The sequence below is a fragment of the Misgurnus anguillicaudatus genome, chromosome 22 (genome assembly GCF_027580225.2).
Source record: "Misgurnus anguillicaudatus chromosome 22, ASM2758022v2, whole genome shotgun sequence".
NCBI lineage: Eukaryota > Metazoa > Chordata > Actinopteri > Cypriniformes > Cobitidae > Misgurnus > Misgurnus anguillicaudatus.
In genome coordinates, this window is record NC_073358.2 from 38961483 (window position 1) to 38979102 (window position 17620).

Here is a 17620-nt window from a genome sequence, read left to right on the forward strand (position 1 = left end):
AAACGGTGCTATATAGCACCAAAACAGTTGCTTTGGATCGTAACGATAGAAGAACCATTTTTAGTGCCATATAGCACCGGTGAAGAACCAGTGAAGCACCAGTGAAGCACCTGTGTAGAACCATATAGTGCTATGTAGAACCATATGTGGTGCTATATGGCCCCTATATGGTTCTACACTGGTGCTTCACTGGTGCTTCACTGGTTCTTCACCGGTGCTATATGGCACTAAAATGGTTCTTCTATCATTACGATCCAAAGCAATTGTTTTGGTGCTATATAGCACCGTTTGTTTTTTTAGAGTGTACCATTCTCTGCAAGCATATGAAAAAATTGTTCATTAAAATTTGGCTCACCTTGTGATGTCAGAAGAGGATAACACCGCCCCTTAATCTGCACTATCCAACCACAACACTGCCATTTAGTGCAGAAATCAGATCATTTGCATTTGAAAGGACACACCCAAAACAAAGTGGCAATTTGAACATGCTATAATAAATTATCTATATGGTATTTTGAGCTAGAACTTCACATAGGTACTCTGGGGACACCAAAGATTTATTTGACATTTTGAAAATGTTTTGTGAAATGTCCCCTTTAAGACGTAACGTATGCAGCCTACAAATGCGACCTCCGGAGGCTGCAGCCATAGGATTTTTTTTAAGCTTTATTAGAAAACATATAAACATCATTACGGAAAAAGAGCCATTAAAGACAGAAACTCAAAATATTGAAGAACAAAAAATAAATAAAACTACCGGTAAAACAAAAGATATTCACGACCATATGATATTATTGTTTTTTCCTCACGCGTTCTGACGGATTTTATGACTCTTCCTGCTTTCCGTAGCAAGATTGGAGGGGGCGGGACTGCCATGGCGGCCAAGGTGAGTTACTTTATGCAGAGTTAGTCATGTGCATTTCAAATAACATATCCACATTCAAGTTATCTTGTGAAGTTATTATTTTTAATCAGTTACCGTTGATAGTCAGAACATGAGTGCGATGTTTGGAAAAACTAGATCGGGGAACGTGCTTATACTTAAACTCACACTAACACGCATGTTATTTCTCTTTACACAAACATATATACTGGTTTGTTTAACATAGGAACATGTTCTCTAGATAGCATTTGGCTCACCTAATGAGCCCCGTTTGTAAGTATACAGCACACACAGTTATTCTCGATTAGCCAAAATTAATGTCACTTAAGAGACCCATAGACAAACAACAGTGTGTATTTGTGTCTTATTACCTAAGCATGTACAACACTACACACACCGATGTAACGTTATTTTGTAATTATTTGGTTGAATTGAAATAATTACGTTACATGGACTCGTGTCTACGTCTACCCATAAATGAATACAGATAATGTGCTTATGGGAATTAAGATCAAAAGAGTTCATAAACAACTTAAGACACTCAGCAGTCCAAAACTATGAATATGTTCTCAAAATGTTATGCCATCACTTTTACCATACATTTTTAACGGACCTAACTAGGATTTATTATTATGCACGATACGTATGCGAATCTTGCTACTGTGTTTTCTCTCACCAGCATCTGTATATTTTTGTGAGGAAGTGAAGTCAAACTATTGCATGTTAATGATTGGATGTGTTTGATCATCAGATTTTGAAGTATGCAGCGCTTCCTGCTGCTGTAGTGGGTTTGGGCTCCTTTCGAATTTATTCGATGAGTGAGAAACCAACCAATCTAATCTCTCTGAAAGAGGTATGTACTTCTATAATACTACTACTTTTGTATACTTTGTGTAGTGTACTGCAGGGTTTTCCAGAATGCCTTATATATGAGAGATCACACTGAATTATTTACTTATTTTTTACTAGTTATAATTTACTAGTTTCCCACAATGCAACATGCTTCACTCAACCTCTTCAATGTGACAAAACGTTGTGTCTGATATACTTTTCACTTTATTTCTTTCTCTTGGTCTAGTTGTCTATCTACTCTCCAGATCATTCTGGTGTACAGTTTGTAGAGGAGCCTGGTCTGGTCCAGTCTGGTCTGGAGTCAGTGAGGGTGGGATTGCAGCCATATGTCAGAGCAGTTCAGGTTTGATACATATGCTGATATATACTCTATTCTGTCACAATTCACTCCTTCGGCATAAAACTATCTGTTATTTTCTGTTGTATTACTCTGTTGTATATACAGAGTGGCTTTACTTCTGTCAAGGTAGGAATCACATCTACTTACCAGGCAGGGGAAGGTGAGTCTGAAGTGTAAGAAAGCAATAAGAAGAAAATAACGGCAAGCGTGACCTTTAACCCCCAAGCTTCTCTGGTTTTAGACACATATCACTTCCTTCGAGATCCACCACCTGGCTTTCTCCCTAGAGTGGGTGTCATAGCTGTGTCTGGATTGGGCGGCCTAATTTTGGCACGCAAGGGTAAGATGAAGATCATAAAGACCGCACCCTCTGGCTCTCGCAGGATAAAGGAGTTTTAAATGGAATTGATTTAAAGCGGTATATAATTTATTGGATGCCGTCTTCCAGGTTCTCGTTTTAAGAAGATTGTTGTACCGCTTGGTCTTGCTACAGTCGGTACTGCAGTGTGTTATCCCACACAGACTGTTGGAGTCCTGAAGGTTCTTGCATTCACACACAACTTTTAAGGCCTTTATACAAACCTTTGTTACCGAAATTGTAACGTCACATTGTTTTCTCTTTACAGATCACTGGTAAAAAGGTGTATAATGTCAGTTCATATGTTGCCTCAATGTTTCAATCTAAACCAAAGGCAGAGGGTGCAATGCCTGCTGGTAACATGGAGGTAATCCATCTATGCTTGCAGATTAAAGACATTTTGGCATTTGTTATAACATGTTTAATGGAGTGTACACACCGAATTCAATGATTTGCGCGAGTAAATTACATGCAACGTAAATGCGAATTACGCAAATTGTGCAGCACGATTGCCATAAAAATACACGCTATTTGCCCTTAAACGCGTCTTCGCACAAGACGAAAATATTCAACTCAAGCTAAAAATGTGCATGACACGAATTTATGAATCCCACAAGTAATATAGAGCGAGGAATGCAATGCTTTGCGTTTGGTGTTTTGGTTGAGGCGAATAGCGTGGTTTTCCACACCAATCACGCTGTTCAATTTGCGTCTTTGCATTAATTTTTTATGTAATTAATTTTATGTAATATTTTTATGTAAATACTCTTGTTGGCTGTATTATGGAGCGTACACACACCAAACGTGAATTCAATGATTTGCGCGAGTAGATTACATCCTATGTGTAATCTAAAGCGAGGAACACGGTGCTTTGCGTTTGGTGTGTACGCACCATAATGCTACATACACACCAAACGCGAAGCATCACGTTCCTCGCTCTAGAATGCCCATGCATAATCGTTGAATTTCGCAACCTAGAACGCATATCGTTGAATTCACATTTGGTGTGTGTACGCTCCATAATACAGCCAACAAGAGTATGATTTCATGACTCTTATGAGTTTTTATGGGGCGTACACACCAAACGCGAATTCAACGATTTGTGTGAGTAGATTACATACAATGTCAATGCAAAGACGTGAATAAATGCGAACTCGCGCAGGGCAATGCCAATGACACGAATCGGGCAGTGTGATTGCCGCAAAAACATGCATTATTCGCCTTATGCTGCGTACACACCAAACATGAAGCATCGCTTTCCTCGCTCTAGATTAATTGTGGGATGTTACTTCGTATCATGTGGGAATCGCGGCGCCCAATTTGCGTCATTCGCATCACCCTACGTCTATTCGCATCTTTGCATTGACTTTGTATGTAATCTACTTGCGCAAATCATTGAATTTGCATTTGGTGTGTATGCCCCATTCAACGCGAAGTTAAATCTAGGGTAATCTAGAGCGAGGAATGCGATGCTTCGCGTTTGGTGTGTATGTAGCATTATGGGGCGTACATACCAAATGCGAATTCAACGATTTGCATGAGTAGATTACATAAAATGTAAATGCAAAGACGCGAATAAATGCGAACTTGCACAGGGCAATGCCAATGACACGAATCGGGCAGCGTGATTGCTGCAAAAACATGCGTTATTCGCCTTATGCTGCGTACACACAAAACGCAAAGCATCGCATTCCTCGCTCTAGATTACTTGTGGGATGTTACTTAGTATCATGCGAGAATTGCGCCACCCAATTTGCATAATTCGCATTACCCCGAGCATCTATTCGCATCTTTGCATTGACTTTGTATGTAATCTACTCGCGCAAATCATTGAATCACGTTTGGTGTGTATGCCCCATTCAACGCGAAGTTAAATCTAGTGTAATCTAGAGCGAGTAATGCGATGCTTCTCATTTGTTGTGTATGTAGCATTATGGGGCGTACACACCAAATGCGAATACAACGATTTGCGTGAGATGATTACATAAAATGTCAATGCAAAGACGCAAATAAATGCGAACTTGCACAGGGCAATGCCAATGACACGAATCGGCCAGCGCGATTGCTGCAAAAACATGCGTTATTCGCCTTATGCTGCGTACACACCAAACGCAAAGCATTGCGTTCCTCGCTCTAGGTTAATTGTGGGATGTTACTTCGTATCATGCAGGAATTGCGCCGCCCAATTAGCATAATTCGGACCCCGAGCATCTATTTGTGTCTTTGCATTTACTTTGTATATAATCTTCTTGGGCAAATCATTGAATTCGCGTTTGGTGTGTACGCCCCATTCGACGCGAAGTTAAATCTAAGATAATCTAAAGTGAGGAACGCCATGCTTCGCACTTGGTGTGTACGCAGCATTAGAAGTATAAGCAACGGTTGAATGTCACTTTAAAATATCTAATTTTGTAACATTTTTTTTCATGTATTTACAGTCTGCTGCCCCTGTACAAATCCCAGATCCAGTATCAAGTACACCCGAGTCTAAACTGGTTCCAGCTGAAGTAGTGACATCACTATCAGAAGTTGTCCCAGCTGCTGCTTCTCCAGTAGCTGTGCCAGATGTTGAACTACCTTCTACTGTTGAAACTGCCCCAGAGACAATACCTATAGACTCTGCTCCTGAACCAACATCTTCCACACAAATTCTCCCGGATGCTTATCTCACTCCCCTAGATGTTTTAGCCACAACCCCCTCTTCACCCACAGAAGAAATTAAACTTCTTGTGGAAGAGCCCATTTCTGATGCCCCGTCCCCTGCTAACCAAACGACAGTTGAAGAGGTCCCACCCCCTGTTCTGGAGGCCACACCTCCTCCTCCCATAGTTGAAGTTCTCCCCTCATCTGAATCTCCTGCACAAGAGGCTGATGTTGAACCAAGCGCAGGTGAGGGCTCAGCCCCTGTTCTGGAGGCCACACCTCCTCCCATAGTCGAAGTTCCTCCGACATCTGAATCTCCTGTACAAGAGGCCAATGATGAGCCAACCGCAGGTAAGGAAATAAGTTTACAGAAAGAAATTATGCAAAGTTTGTATATATGTATTATTTCAACATGAAGGCAGCATGTTTTCCACACTAATATGCTACTTTTCTTTTTTTTTTTAAGTGAAGTCACGCTTTGTTCCTGACCCTGCTCTACTCGACCATGGCCAGTCTAATCCAGAGGACGCAGACATGTACAGCACACGAAGCTGAATGATATAAAGCACTAAACTGCAGCACAGATAAAGACCCAAATAGCAACAGACTCCGGAGGGATCTGCCGATTTCGGAGCTGATCCGTCCCGGAGTCTGTTGCTATCTGGGAGCGGAGGAAAGATTCTGTTTTAATGTGCAATGATTTCAGCACTGTTTGACAGATATGTGATTTAAGATATTCATGTTTTATCAATAATCCAGGGATAAAAGCAGGTGATTTGTTGCAGTCTTTAATGTCTCACTTTTACCTCAGATGCAGAGATCACATACAGAGCCAGATTCGTGTAAAGTCACCTCTTGAACCTCTTTCTCAGAAAGATGGTAGTTCCCAGGGTTCATTTAAGGTTGTGGTTCCTATTCTGACCTATTTCCTATCGTAACAACACTGGTACTGATTTTTACTGTGAAAAAAATTGCAATGAAAACTGAACCACAACAAAAAATATTTTTGTATGAACACAAACATTAAGTATACATGTGTATTGTCTGAATTACTGCCATTAGGAGTAAATGTATCAAGCTGTATCTATACAAAGCTTTATTCAGGCTGCGTATTTATATTTTTAAGGTATCAATTGAGTTCATACTGCGCATCTTTAGTCCCAAAAGACAGACACGGGGCTCATGGTAGCCGCTTCTCAAATATGCTTGAACTATCCAGCAGTTTGGATGCATTTCAGGTTGCAGTATTTCACATTGCACCAACTGCGAACAGTGAATTTGTTAAATTATTAAAATATTTCAGTTGTTGTAGTCTCTTCATGTCTTTATGGCCTACACCACTGCTTTATGCAATGCCAGATGATAATAAAGGGTTCTACACAATGTTTTTGAGTAAACTTTAATTCTTTAAATAAAGTTTTCAAAAATTAAATTAAATGTATTGTAATTTAACAAAAGTAAATAACTTTTGGCCTATTCAAAACATAAAATCACTTTCTCAGCCCTAAACTGAGATTAGCATCATCACTGACCAGTATTTCTACATACATTTTTCACATGATTTTTGTGACACGTGGCGTCTCTAAGTGCTGTCGGGCTGACAGATGTCTGCTGTTCTGTACAATCTAGAGCAGATCATTTCTACTCTGCTCTCTCCAAGCAGACATAGATCAACGATACACACCACTCGCTCCGACTCCAGCTGAGGGGCTGAATTCATCAATGACCCTGCAGACAGACAGGCAGGTGGGTTATTTAGTAGAAATATGAGTAATGGTATAGATTATAGCATAGAAGAACATACACACACCTGGAGCAGGGCAGGTACCATCTGGCTGAACACACAGGTGTCCCGTTGTCAAGCAGGACAGCAGCGAGTTGTCATGATGACTATGCTGAACTCCAGCAGCTTGGGGGGCATCAGGGGAAACGACAGGCAAAAACAGAATATCTACTGCAGCCTTTTGATTCAGCCCTGGGGGAAGAAAAGAGGTTTTTGCTTATGATGCATTAAAATGCTTTCAAAATAAACTAGGCATAGGCTACTGTGTATTCTAACAGAGTGTATAAATACGATACACATGATTCGTGCTCGAGTACACTTGCGACTTCCATGCCTCTCAAGTGCTGTTCTTACCCAGTATTGTGAGTGTGAAGTAGCCAGTGCAGGCCACAGGTGTGTGGGTATGTGTCTGTGAATTGATATCTGGGGTCCATTTAGCTGGACTCAGGTTCAAGTAATGATGGAGAATCTCTCTGTCATCAAAGCGAAATTTTTCAGATAGGCTTTCTTGATCCAATTTGCCACAAGGAATGTGATCCGTCACTTCCTGTTTCACTAACGCCCACATGGCGCTTTCCCACAATGCAGCAGGGTGGCTGGCAGCTTGTTGTCTGTCTGGGGGGCAGGTCAACCTTTGATCGTCCTCTTTGGAGTAGAAAATAACAATATTAAATAACATGAAATGAAAACATATTAACGTGGCACTGGTGTGATTTAAGAGTTGCATCACCTGGTACAGATGACTGACTGACATCTTCACTGTCAGACTCCTCTTCCTCCAACTCCCCTTCATCACTTTGCTCTTCGTCATTAGAGGTGAAGTCCACCTGCCTAAGCGACCAATTAAGTAGATAACTACATGTGTGCAGTAGCAATGGCTACAAAGTACAATGAATGTCAATCAAAAAACCATGCAATTACTCAGATCCTTTAATTTTCAACAGGCTGGTTTATACTGGAACTGCAATGTGGATGTGTGAATTGTTTAGAAACTGACACCTCTTTCAGTACAACGTGTTTACCTGTCAGACTTTGAATGTACTTTGGATCTAGTGAAATACTGACGCTGGAATGCTCTAAACAAATAGGACAAAGGACAAATGATTGGGTGATATGAGATGACTCTGAATAATAAAATAAAAAACATGTTATGCAACTACAAATTAAATAAAGCAATACTTTAAAACACAAGAACATATATTTTTTCGTTATCGACTCAAGAACATCAGTTCATGGGTGATTATGTATGCGGTCAGGTTGGTCAAAATACACTTTTTACAAAAAATATTATATTGGCATGGCCTGTAAAATCTTAGACTATGAAAATAAGTACCAAATTATTACAATAATTAAAAATATTTATACTTATATGCACTTATATAATCACCCTTATAACTTTTAAACTAAAATAATGTTTAAAATAATAAACCGTGGCAGCCGGTGACTTCTTTTTCGAGGGCACACAATGCGAAGCAGATCACTTAATGTATGTGGCTCATCATGTCAAAATATGTGTTCGCCACATCAAGTTAACCTATGTGCATCACGCATCATGTCAAAATACGTGCCTGCTGCACATGCTTCAAAGGGGTTTATGATAAAAGAGATGCTCACATTTGACAGATACTCGCTTAATCTTATGTGTAATCAGAGTTTAGTGTTAAGTAATTGTCTTTTGCGAGTATTTTGTGAACGTTAACTTCTCTTTAACTCTTTCCCCGCCCGCATTTTTTTTTTTTTAAAGTTGCCAGCCAGCGTCAGCATTTTTTATGATTTTCAGAAAAGTTTAATGCCTTCCATTATATATAAACATTAAATATATCAAATTAAATAACAGACCCTCTGCGTTTAAACAAAAAAGTTTTTTCCTATCTTTATTTGTTCTCTTTTTATCACATATCAAATATGGGTTTCTTCAAAAATACCAAATTTTGAGATAATTGCATTTTTGTGAAGGACTTTTTGTGAATCTTGATAGAAATCAGATTTAGAGCGATTATCAAAACATACAGAGTTTGAACTGTTTGCCCTAAGGGGATACTTCCGAGTTTTATAATTTGGGTAAGAGCGCCACCAGGTGGATAATAGCGGAACTAAGAATTGCCAGAAAAATGGTCAATGGCAAAAAAGCATTCTGTCTTAATTTACGATTTAACTTGTCAATGGCGGGGAAAGACTTTACGGGGTAGTTTACTAATTTGTTTATTCTTTGTACAAGTGACTTGACAAAAAAGAAGCAAGGGCAACACTGTCATGACCGCAACCTTCTTAAAACTGATGCCATTAATCCGAGTGCATCATTAAAGTCCTGCATGCCAGGGAGCGGGAACAACACACTCGCTGGTTTTAACCCTCGGTGCGCTAACAACCTCTCTGGTGCAAGGAAATATCAGAGTCGCGCGTATTACAAGCTCATGTGTGAGGAAGAGTCTGAATCATTTGCATTACAAGTTCAGGTGCTAGAAGGAGTCCATGCTGCGTGAATTCAGGTCCGAGCAAGAATCCAAGACGCGCATTATGTCCAGGTGCGTGCGAGAAGGAATCCGCACGTGTTACAACCTCTCTCGCACAAAGTGAAGCCCACAAACCTTCTTATGTGAGGAAAAGCATGCAATGTGCATATTTATGTGAAACTATGATGATAATAATAATAATAATAATCATCGCCAACTATTGTCATAAAAGCCTGATATTGGTGATATGTCTGACGATCGTCGATACACGATACTATCGTCTATTGGCACAACCCTATAAACCCTTTCAATGCCTGTACAAATACACATTTCGGCATGATGCACATAGGTTCACTGAACACATATTGAATTCACGCCCCTCAGAGGAGAAGTCACCGGCCGCCACTGCATAACAAACAAACCAGGGTAAACATAAAACAACATAATTAATTGAAAAACTTTAGTTTCTTTAGAGGAAGCCTAACCTTGTCTGAACTCTCTTGCGTTTGGGTGGAACTGTAGTGTCGGAATCAGAGGAAGTTGATTCCACTTCCCTAACAGGCCTATCCTTCCTTGGAGTGTGATGCTGTAACACTTTACTGACACCTTGCTGTAAAAACATCAAAATATACATTTTCATGCTGTCTGTTGCAACATTTAGATTTTTCTATGATAACAAAAGCAACCAAGTTTTCAAATCCCAGTTCATACACGATATACAGGAAACCCTCTGTTGCACTATACCAGGGGTCCCCAACGAGATAGCCCGCACAGAGTATCGGAGGTGGCCGCCAAAGCACATTCTATTAATCAATTGTAATTAATGCTATTGTCTCAGTTGTAAAATGTATTTATTTATTACATATTTTTTATATTAGCTTGGCTTGGTTTAAATTAGGTATGTTAACATTTTAAAAATACTAAAACAACAAGTAAACATCAACAAGTAAAACAAAAAAGTTTTGAGTAAACTATATCAAAAAGCAGCCCTCACGATTGTTTTATCCATTGTGGTAGCCCTTGCTCAAAAAAAGGTTGGAGACCCCTGCACTATACAAATGAAATTCTTGCTCTGTGAAACCTCTAGCAGCCTAAAAATATGAAAAATAAGGACACAAACCACAAAAGTACACCATACTAAATTACTAAATAGCAGATGTGCAAGTGTGTGCATAACATGTAAATGTGAGTGTGTAAAGCTGTGTACACTATGTACAGTTTAATACGGTGTATGAATATAAATATGTTTAGAATATAACATGCATACATATCAGATATATACAACCATTTTAAGATATGTATTACAGATTTGGCATTACAGACCTGTTGGTGACTTTGTACAGTGTTGCTGACTTCAGGCTGTTGATCCTCTAGTGGCCAGATGTGGTACTGCACAGCAGCCACATAGCCCTGTATGGCGAGTCTCTTGTGCTCCCTATACTGCATTCCCTCTAGCTCCCCTTTCAGTTCAGCGACTGCTGTAATTGAAGTCTCATCTATAAGACCCGTGAGAAAATTTGTAAAATGTTAGTTTAAATTTTTTTTGTATAACATATTAACAGGAGATTTTGCAAAAAAACTCTGGAGTCATTCGCAGTGCTTATTGAAACTCTAATTACTGATAACTTAGTACATTCATCTCAGTAAGAATACATGTGACCCTGTCTGTGAAATCCAGGTTAAAGTCTCATAATCTAATTTACCGTATGAGATAAGGAGCATCAAAGTTTGATTTCAGTCACTGATTTTAATCTTTGATATGACCTTAATCAGTCAATATTAAAGATATCAAGGCTATATTTTAAAGTAGACATTTCATAAGACTTTTTTAAGATGTCAAATAAAACTTTGCTGTCCCCGAGTATGTATGTGAAGTTTTACCTCAAAATATCATATAGATAATTTATTATAACATGTTAAAATTGCCACTTTGTAGGTGTGAGCAAAAATGTGTTTAGGTGTGTCCTTTAAAATGCAAATGAGCTGATCTCTGCACTAAATGGGAATGCTGTGGTTGGATAGTGCAGATTAAGGGGCGGTATTATCCCCTTCTGACATCACAGGGGGAGCCAAATTTCAATGGCGTATTTTTTCAAATGCTTACAGAGAATGGTTTACCAAAACTAAGTTACTGAGTTGATGTTTTTCACATTTTCTAGGTTACTAGAAGCACTGGGGACACAAATATAGCAATTAAAAATTTTCACGATATGTTCCCTTTAATAGAATGTTCCTTACATTATGTAGGATGGTTTTATGTAGAAACAGTAAATCACAAAAAATGACTTTAGCTGGGTTTTCACAGACTGGGTTGCATATACAGATCAAGAGGGCAGAGCTTACTGGCTGTGTTGTTATTGGTGGTTGGTGTAAAGGTGGGTGGGGCAGGAGGGTAGTTGTAATATCCCCCGATGGCGGTCTTCTGCAGCATGACGCTGTCTTTAAGTGTCTTTGTCCACTGGATGAAAGCTTTTACCTTTGGCTCATTGACATATGGCTGCTTTTTGTGACATCCTGTAAATGTGCACACAAACATGCTAGTAGTATTTTTTTCATGCTGAGGACTTTTTATTAATGTTTACTGTATTCTTTTCTATACTGAGCTAATGGCAGCATCTATTCCCCAAATCAGTCCCTCAACCTCAGTCTCAAATCTACTGTAGGCTAGACTTTTGCAAAGTGTGATGTCTAGTATGTCAGCATTTTAGACTCATGAAGTGTAATCCACCCTTTACAAACACTTTTGGCATTTTTAATGAAGACAGTTTCTAAAATGTTTATTAAGATGTTTAACAGATGAGTTTCCATTTATCAAATGTAGGTTTCTACAATGTGAGGATTTTTTCATTCCTGTAATGTTGCTGAAACACATATACATACACGAACACACAGCAGATTGTTTTTGATCTGATGTGTGATGTTTGTCTGTGGACTGTACATGTTTTAATTGGAATTCACCTGTAATGAAGAGCTGAGTTTCTGTGCTACTGGTCAGATAAACAAAACGGCCCGCCTCCCGACACACCCTCATCTGGGTGCACACCAGATACGTCACTAAAGAAAAAAACCGAAATAAGGACATGACATAAATACAAACAGAGTGATTTAGACAGAATGAGATCTAGAAATACTACATTAAGACCATGTTTTACTTGGGCAGATATTGTTGAAGATCTCTGGCTGTGATGAGGAAAAGATCTCCAGGATAAAGGGAGAGTCAGATGTCCCATCCACTGCATGTACCCAGCGATACGCCCAGAACTTCTCAGGTCCAGACAGGGACAGACATTACCGTTTCCAATCATACAAACAGTTATAAATACACTAGCTGCGCTTCCATTACCCTTCAAATTGTGCAAATTGACATTGCGAATTGAAAACAGGTCAATTTTCGCGAAACCTCTGATTTATTGCAAAAAACTTTTTACGCTTGCATATGGTGGTTTTTCAGGCAATTCTGAAGAGGCATCTTTCTCAAAACTGCAATGGAAACAGTTTATTCGCATTTTCGGTCACTTGATGTAAATGAGTGACATTATTATTATTTGAAGATGACGCGGTATGTACTAAAACCTCCCAGAAACACCTCAATAAGTGTTTGCTCCCAAATATAAGAGGCTTTCTTTGCCAGTAATGTTTGGGATAGCATTCCTACATCTCTTTTGATTCAAAATAATGTACTATTACCTCCAAGAAACACTGATACGTTACCGCTTTTAAGTATAACGGGCTTTCCTTGGCATTAATGTTTGGATAGTACTCTTACGCAGTGGCGGCCAATGACTTCTTTTTTCGAAAGGTGCTCGATGCAAAATTTTTCACAACATGTATGTAGTCCATCATGTGTGTGGTTCCTTTTTTTTAAATATGTGTTCTACGCGTCGAGAGATCCTGTGTGCATCACGTGTCTTGTCAAAATAAGTGCCTGCTGCAGACGCGTCTAAAGGGTTTATGATAAAAGATACACTCGCATTTTCCAAATACTCCCATAATCTCATGCGTAATCAAAGTTTACTGTTAAGGGAGTGTTTTGCGTGTATTTTGTGAATGTAAGCGTCTCTTTTATCATAAATGGTTTTGACGTGTGTGCAGCAAGCACTTATTTTGACAAAACACGTGATGCACATGGTTCACATGACGAAACAAACACATATTTTGAAAACGCAAGCAACACACATGACACTCCGAACACTTATTTTGAATTAGCGATTTTTTTTGTGAAAAAAATAGTTTTGTGCAAATCTGTAATGAAAATGCAGCTTAAAAACTGACACAGAGATACAGTATGCAGTCAATACCAGACTTTTCCTTGCTCCTGATTCGCTCAACCCGGCCGACATATGTTACCAGACCAATGATGTCACAGGCATGGTTATTGTTCGCTTCAACCTCTGACCTGAGCACAGATGGAAGCAGAATGAATCATTAGTAAACTGATTCACTGAAATAAACAAAATGAATCACAAATGTGTTTGTGGGTGGTGACTGGTGAGTAAACGTACAGTACCTTGTGGTAAAGTTGTATGGGACATCAGGGAGATCCCACTGAGGCTGAACACATTTTGGTGGAATCACAGTCAATACAGTTCCAGTATTTCGGGGGTTCAAGGAAATCTCTATATGACACAATCACAAGCAGCTGAAATTACCTTAAAGGGACCATGTCACAAGACTTTTTAAAGATGTCAAATAAATCTTTGGTGTCCCCAAAGCACATATGTGAAGTTTTAGCTCAAAATACCATATAAATAATTTATTATAGCATGTTAAAATTGTCACTTTGTAGGTGATTGCAAAAATGTGCCGCTTTGGGTCCTTTAAAATGCAAATGAGCGGATGAAGTGCAAACACTGATCAAAATGATGGTGGTTTGTTGCAATTGAAACTCAATTGTGCTGTGAATTATTTTCTCTCTCTTTGCACTAAATGGCTGTGCCATGGTTGGATAGTGCAGATAATGGGGTGGTATTATTATATTATACCACGGGTCTGTTGAATGCTGCATTCTGATTGGCTGAGAAATGTTCTATGGGTGTTGATTATTTTTCTGTAAACCGCACACCTATCTTTTCAAATGTCTTAAAAATAGGCACCAGAGCAATGTTTGTGGTAACCGTGGTATAAGCGGAATAATTGACTCCGGTCCTTTGAATTATTTGAAAATAATGCACACCTGCGGTGTAACGGCACTCCGCTTTGTGCCGCATTACCACCTTGGTGTGCATTATTTTCTTATAATTCAATGGCCCGTCGTCAATTATTCCTTACTTATACCACGGGTCTGTTGAATGCTGCATTCTGATTGGCTGTGAAATGTTCTATGGGTGTTGATTATTTTTCTGTAAACCGCACACCTATCTTTTCAAATGTCTTAAAAATAGGCACCAGAGCAATGTTTGTGGTAACCGTGGTATAAGCAGAATAATTGACTCCGGTCCTTTGAATTATTTGAAAATAATGCACACCTGCGGTGTAACGCTTCGCGTCGTGCCGCATTACCACCTTGGTGTGCATTATTTTCTTATAATTCAATGGCCCGTCGTCAATTATTCCTTACATAAGATCTCCTTATGATATCATAAGGAGAGACATATTTCAACAACCTATTTTTTCATGTGAGAATGGTTTACCAAAACTAAGTTACTGTGTTGATTTTTTTACATTTTCTAGGTTGATAGAAGCACTGGGGACCCAATCATAGCACTTAAACATGGAAAAAGTCAGATTTTCATGCAAAGGCCCCTTAAATATGGGTTAATTTTTCTCTGTATAAAGAAAAGAGTTGTAACTTCAGTCTGTACCAATCGAGCGAAACGCCATAAGAGAGAGGGTGTTGATCTGTGGCCTCGAGCGTTTCTGATAACTGGGCTTTAAAGAAAATTGCTGCAGGTACAGAACCGAGCCGACCGTTAGTCGATGGAACCATTCAGGACAAAGATCGTTCCATAACACCATTGACATAATACCGCTCTGATCAGCCACCTCATAATACACTTGAAAGGCAAACGAAAAAAACAAATGACATATGGATATAGACATAAAAGACTGTAGACCCCAAGTGTATTCATCATCACTGACCCCAGCTCACCTGAAATGGGAAATCAATATTTTGTCCTGGTTTTCCATAATACCGGATTCTGGATCTGTGCAGAATTCGAACCAGCAGTGGGAGAGGCCGTTTGGTGCTGTGAAATATTGCTTCCAGATCGGCAAGCAAAGTGATTTTGGACACTGAAAAAAAAGGAGAAAAAAAACACTTAACCTTAATAAAATATAAAAATAAAACCTTTGATATATAGTCTTTAATCAAAGTAAAATCAATTATTGAAAACTATTTCCAGGGATAAATGGTCTTTCCCTGGAAGTGTCATTATGTACTGAAATTAAAGCTGTTTAAGTCACGCCCTCTTTCCATACCATCTATTACCACGTGTGGTGGCGGGCTGTTAGGAATCCACACATTCCCGTGAGGATCATCGTTAATCCACAAGGATAAATAATGTTTTCTACCCAGCTGCAGAGGTCCATTAGTGCGCATAACATCATCCCGACACCACTGCGGTATAATCTCCACGTCTTTAATACCCGCAAGCATCTCAGGTTTCTCCGTGATGCTGTGGATGCCGTCTATCCTCAGGTAACTGTGACTTATTCTCTTCTCATCGTGGACAACTGACAGCTGAGACAGCTGAACCTCGACACCGCAGCGCAGCGAGCCCTTCCGCACCCACCACGTCAGACTCTCCGCCAGGTGACACTTGACTCGCCACCGGCCGTCTGTGACCGTCAGGTCGTAGCTGTAGCTGTCAGATGTGGGATGTAGACTCAGGTAGCGGTCGACGGCGATAACGGCCACGCATAGCGGGCTGGTTAGGGATAGAGAAAGAGGGTATGCGGACCGCAGCTGCTCCAGAGCCGCGTGCAGAGCAGAACCGCACCCGCTGTCATCTGATGAACCTGCCATTGCTGCGAGAAGAGATCCAGTTGGAAACACGTATTAACTCAACATAATCTGACCCGGAGCAGTTCCAAATATTCACTAAAGATTCATAGCTTTCTTTTAACGTGAGGCTGACGTGACTAGCAGGCTAAGTTAATTCACGCATTGTACAAACTTATCTTGCATATACACACTTTTATTCCTAATACACATTTACGCGGTCAGGAATGTTTTATAGCTAACAAGGACGAAAATATTGTTATTAAAGTCAGTCAGAAGCTCGCGAAATGTAAACAATAACCAAGCGCGCGTCTAGTTCGTTTTTCTTCTTCCCGAACCGCGCACAAAACATAACACTGGACAACGCCGCAGCGCCACCTAAAGGCACGGAGGACATCATTCTAAAATATATGCAACAACTGAATTATTGTTTATGCTAACAGTTATAATAATGCTTTGTATAGTTTTCTTCTGCCAGCTAGATCCTTCAATTCTATTATCAAAAGTTTGTCTTCAAGTTATGTGCATTTGTTTAAGACATACTTGAGTTATAATGAGAAGAAAACAATTATGCCCAAACTTTTACTGGACAGAGTTTGTTTTCTTGATAAAAAAATGTAACAGCAGATATATAAAGCATTATTCAGTTTATACATCCCCTAGATGCAAATTATTCTGGACCAATTTTTTGACAATGTCCATTGTTACTCCCTAAAAAATTATGCGCTTTCTAATAAAATTAAAGAGGTACATTTTAAAATTTTACATAATGTTTATCCAACGGACTTTAAAATTTCTTCTTCAACTTTGTAACTTATGTGTGTTTTGCAAAGTTGAAGAAGAAATTTTACTACATTTACTCTTTTATTGCAATCAGGTTAAGTCTCTTTGGGAGAATTTAAGTTATTTATCTTCTTTTATAAAAGGTAATTTAAAAGTCTTTAAAAGATATATTTTTGTATTTTTCTCGTAGTAACCATGCTGTCGACCTTGTTGTCGATTTATTTGTTTTGCATTGTAAATTGTTTATTCATAAATCCAAATTTCTCAATACGTTACCTAGATTTGATGTCTTCCTTACAGAAATTTTGCCTATTGTTAAATCTCTTAAACACAATGATAATAATAAGAATAACAAGTTTATTAAGGCTTATGATTATATTATACTTACTGATTTATTTTTTCCTTCATTTATTTCTTTTTTCTTTGTATGTCAATGCAGTGCTATTTTGTATTTGTATTTCTTTTGTCTTGCAATAAAATGTTATATATATATATATATATATATATATATATATATATATATATATATATATATATATATATATAATTACATCAATGTCATAATTCTAATCAGATTAGTTGCTT

At 38.9% G+C, this 17620-nt stretch overlaps 2 protein-coding genes across 3 annotated transcripts; one reads left to right on the forward strand and one right to left on the reverse strand.

The window, feature by feature from the left end:
* Positions 1 to 783: 783 nt before the first annotated feature.
* Positions 784 to 6459, forward strand: apool (apolipoprotein O-like). 2 transcript variants are annotated; one of them, XM_073860216.1, is made up of 10 exons: positions 784 to 886; positions 1635 to 1736; positions 1962 to 2078; positions 2181 to 2235; positions 2317 to 2415; positions 2524 to 2615; positions 2702 to 2800; positions 4872 to 5247; positions 5356 to 5427; positions 5543 to 6459. In XM_073860216.1, the coding sequence occupies exons 1-10, from the start codon at positions 827 to 829 to the stop codon at positions 5629 to 5631; spliced, it is 1161 nt and encodes a 386-aa protein (XP_073716317.1). In that variant the 5' UTR covers positions 784 to 826; the 3' UTR covers positions 5632 to 6459. The 2 variants fall into 2 exon arrangements, with proteins under 2 accessions (XP_073716317.1, XP_055054860.2); XM_055198885.2 differs by having other exon boundaries at positions 785 to 886; positions 4872 to 5427.
* Positions 6460 to 16610, reverse strand: radx (RPA1 related single stranded DNA binding protein). Its single transcript, XM_073860215.1, has 15 exons — positions 15730 to 16610; positions 15398 to 15543; positions 15114 to 15303; positions 13820 to 13928; positions 13610 to 13708; positions 12465 to 12583; positions 12271 to 12366; positions 11656 to 11826; positions 10636 to 10808; positions 9798 to 9922; positions 7882 to 7935; positions 7590 to 7690; positions 7214 to 7504; positions 6887 to 7051; positions 6460 to 6804 (listed from the first exon to the last, which is right to left on the reverse strand). The coding sequence occupies exons 1-15, from the start codon at positions 16274 to 16276 to the stop codon at positions 6659 to 6661; spliced, it is 2532 nt and encodes an 843-aa protein (XP_073716316.1). The 5' UTR covers positions 16277 to 16610; the 3' UTR covers positions 6460 to 6658.
* Between the last annotated feature and the right edge of the window lie 1010 nt (positions 16611 to 17620).

Bases quoted from the DNA above. Each gene is read 5' to 3' on its own strand.
- apool (XM_055198885.2), top strand. From the start codon at position 827: ATGACTCTTCCTGCTTTCCGTAGCAAGATTGGAGGGGGCGGGACTGCC. The intron at 2,236-2,316 runs GTGAGTCTGAAG...CTCTGGTTTTAG, and splicing joins TACTTACCAGGCAGGGGAAG to ACACATATCACTTCCTTCGA. The intron at 2,616-2,701 runs GTTCTTGCATTC...TTCTCTTTACAG, and splicing joins AGACTGTTGGAGTCCTGAAG to ATCACTGGTAAAAAGGTGTA.
- radx (XM_073860215.1), bottom strand. From the start codon at position 16,276: ATGGCAGGTTCATCAGATGACAGCGGGTGCGGTTCTGCTCTGCACGCG. The intron at 15,544-15,729 runs GTATGGAAAGAG...CTTTTTTTTCAG, and splicing joins ACCACACGTGGTAATAGATG to TGTCCAAAATCACTTTGCTT. The intron at 12,584-13,609 runs TATTGACTGCAT...GTCCCTGTCTGG, and splicing joins AGGAGCAAGGAAAAGTCTGG to ACCTGAGAAGTTCTGGGCGT.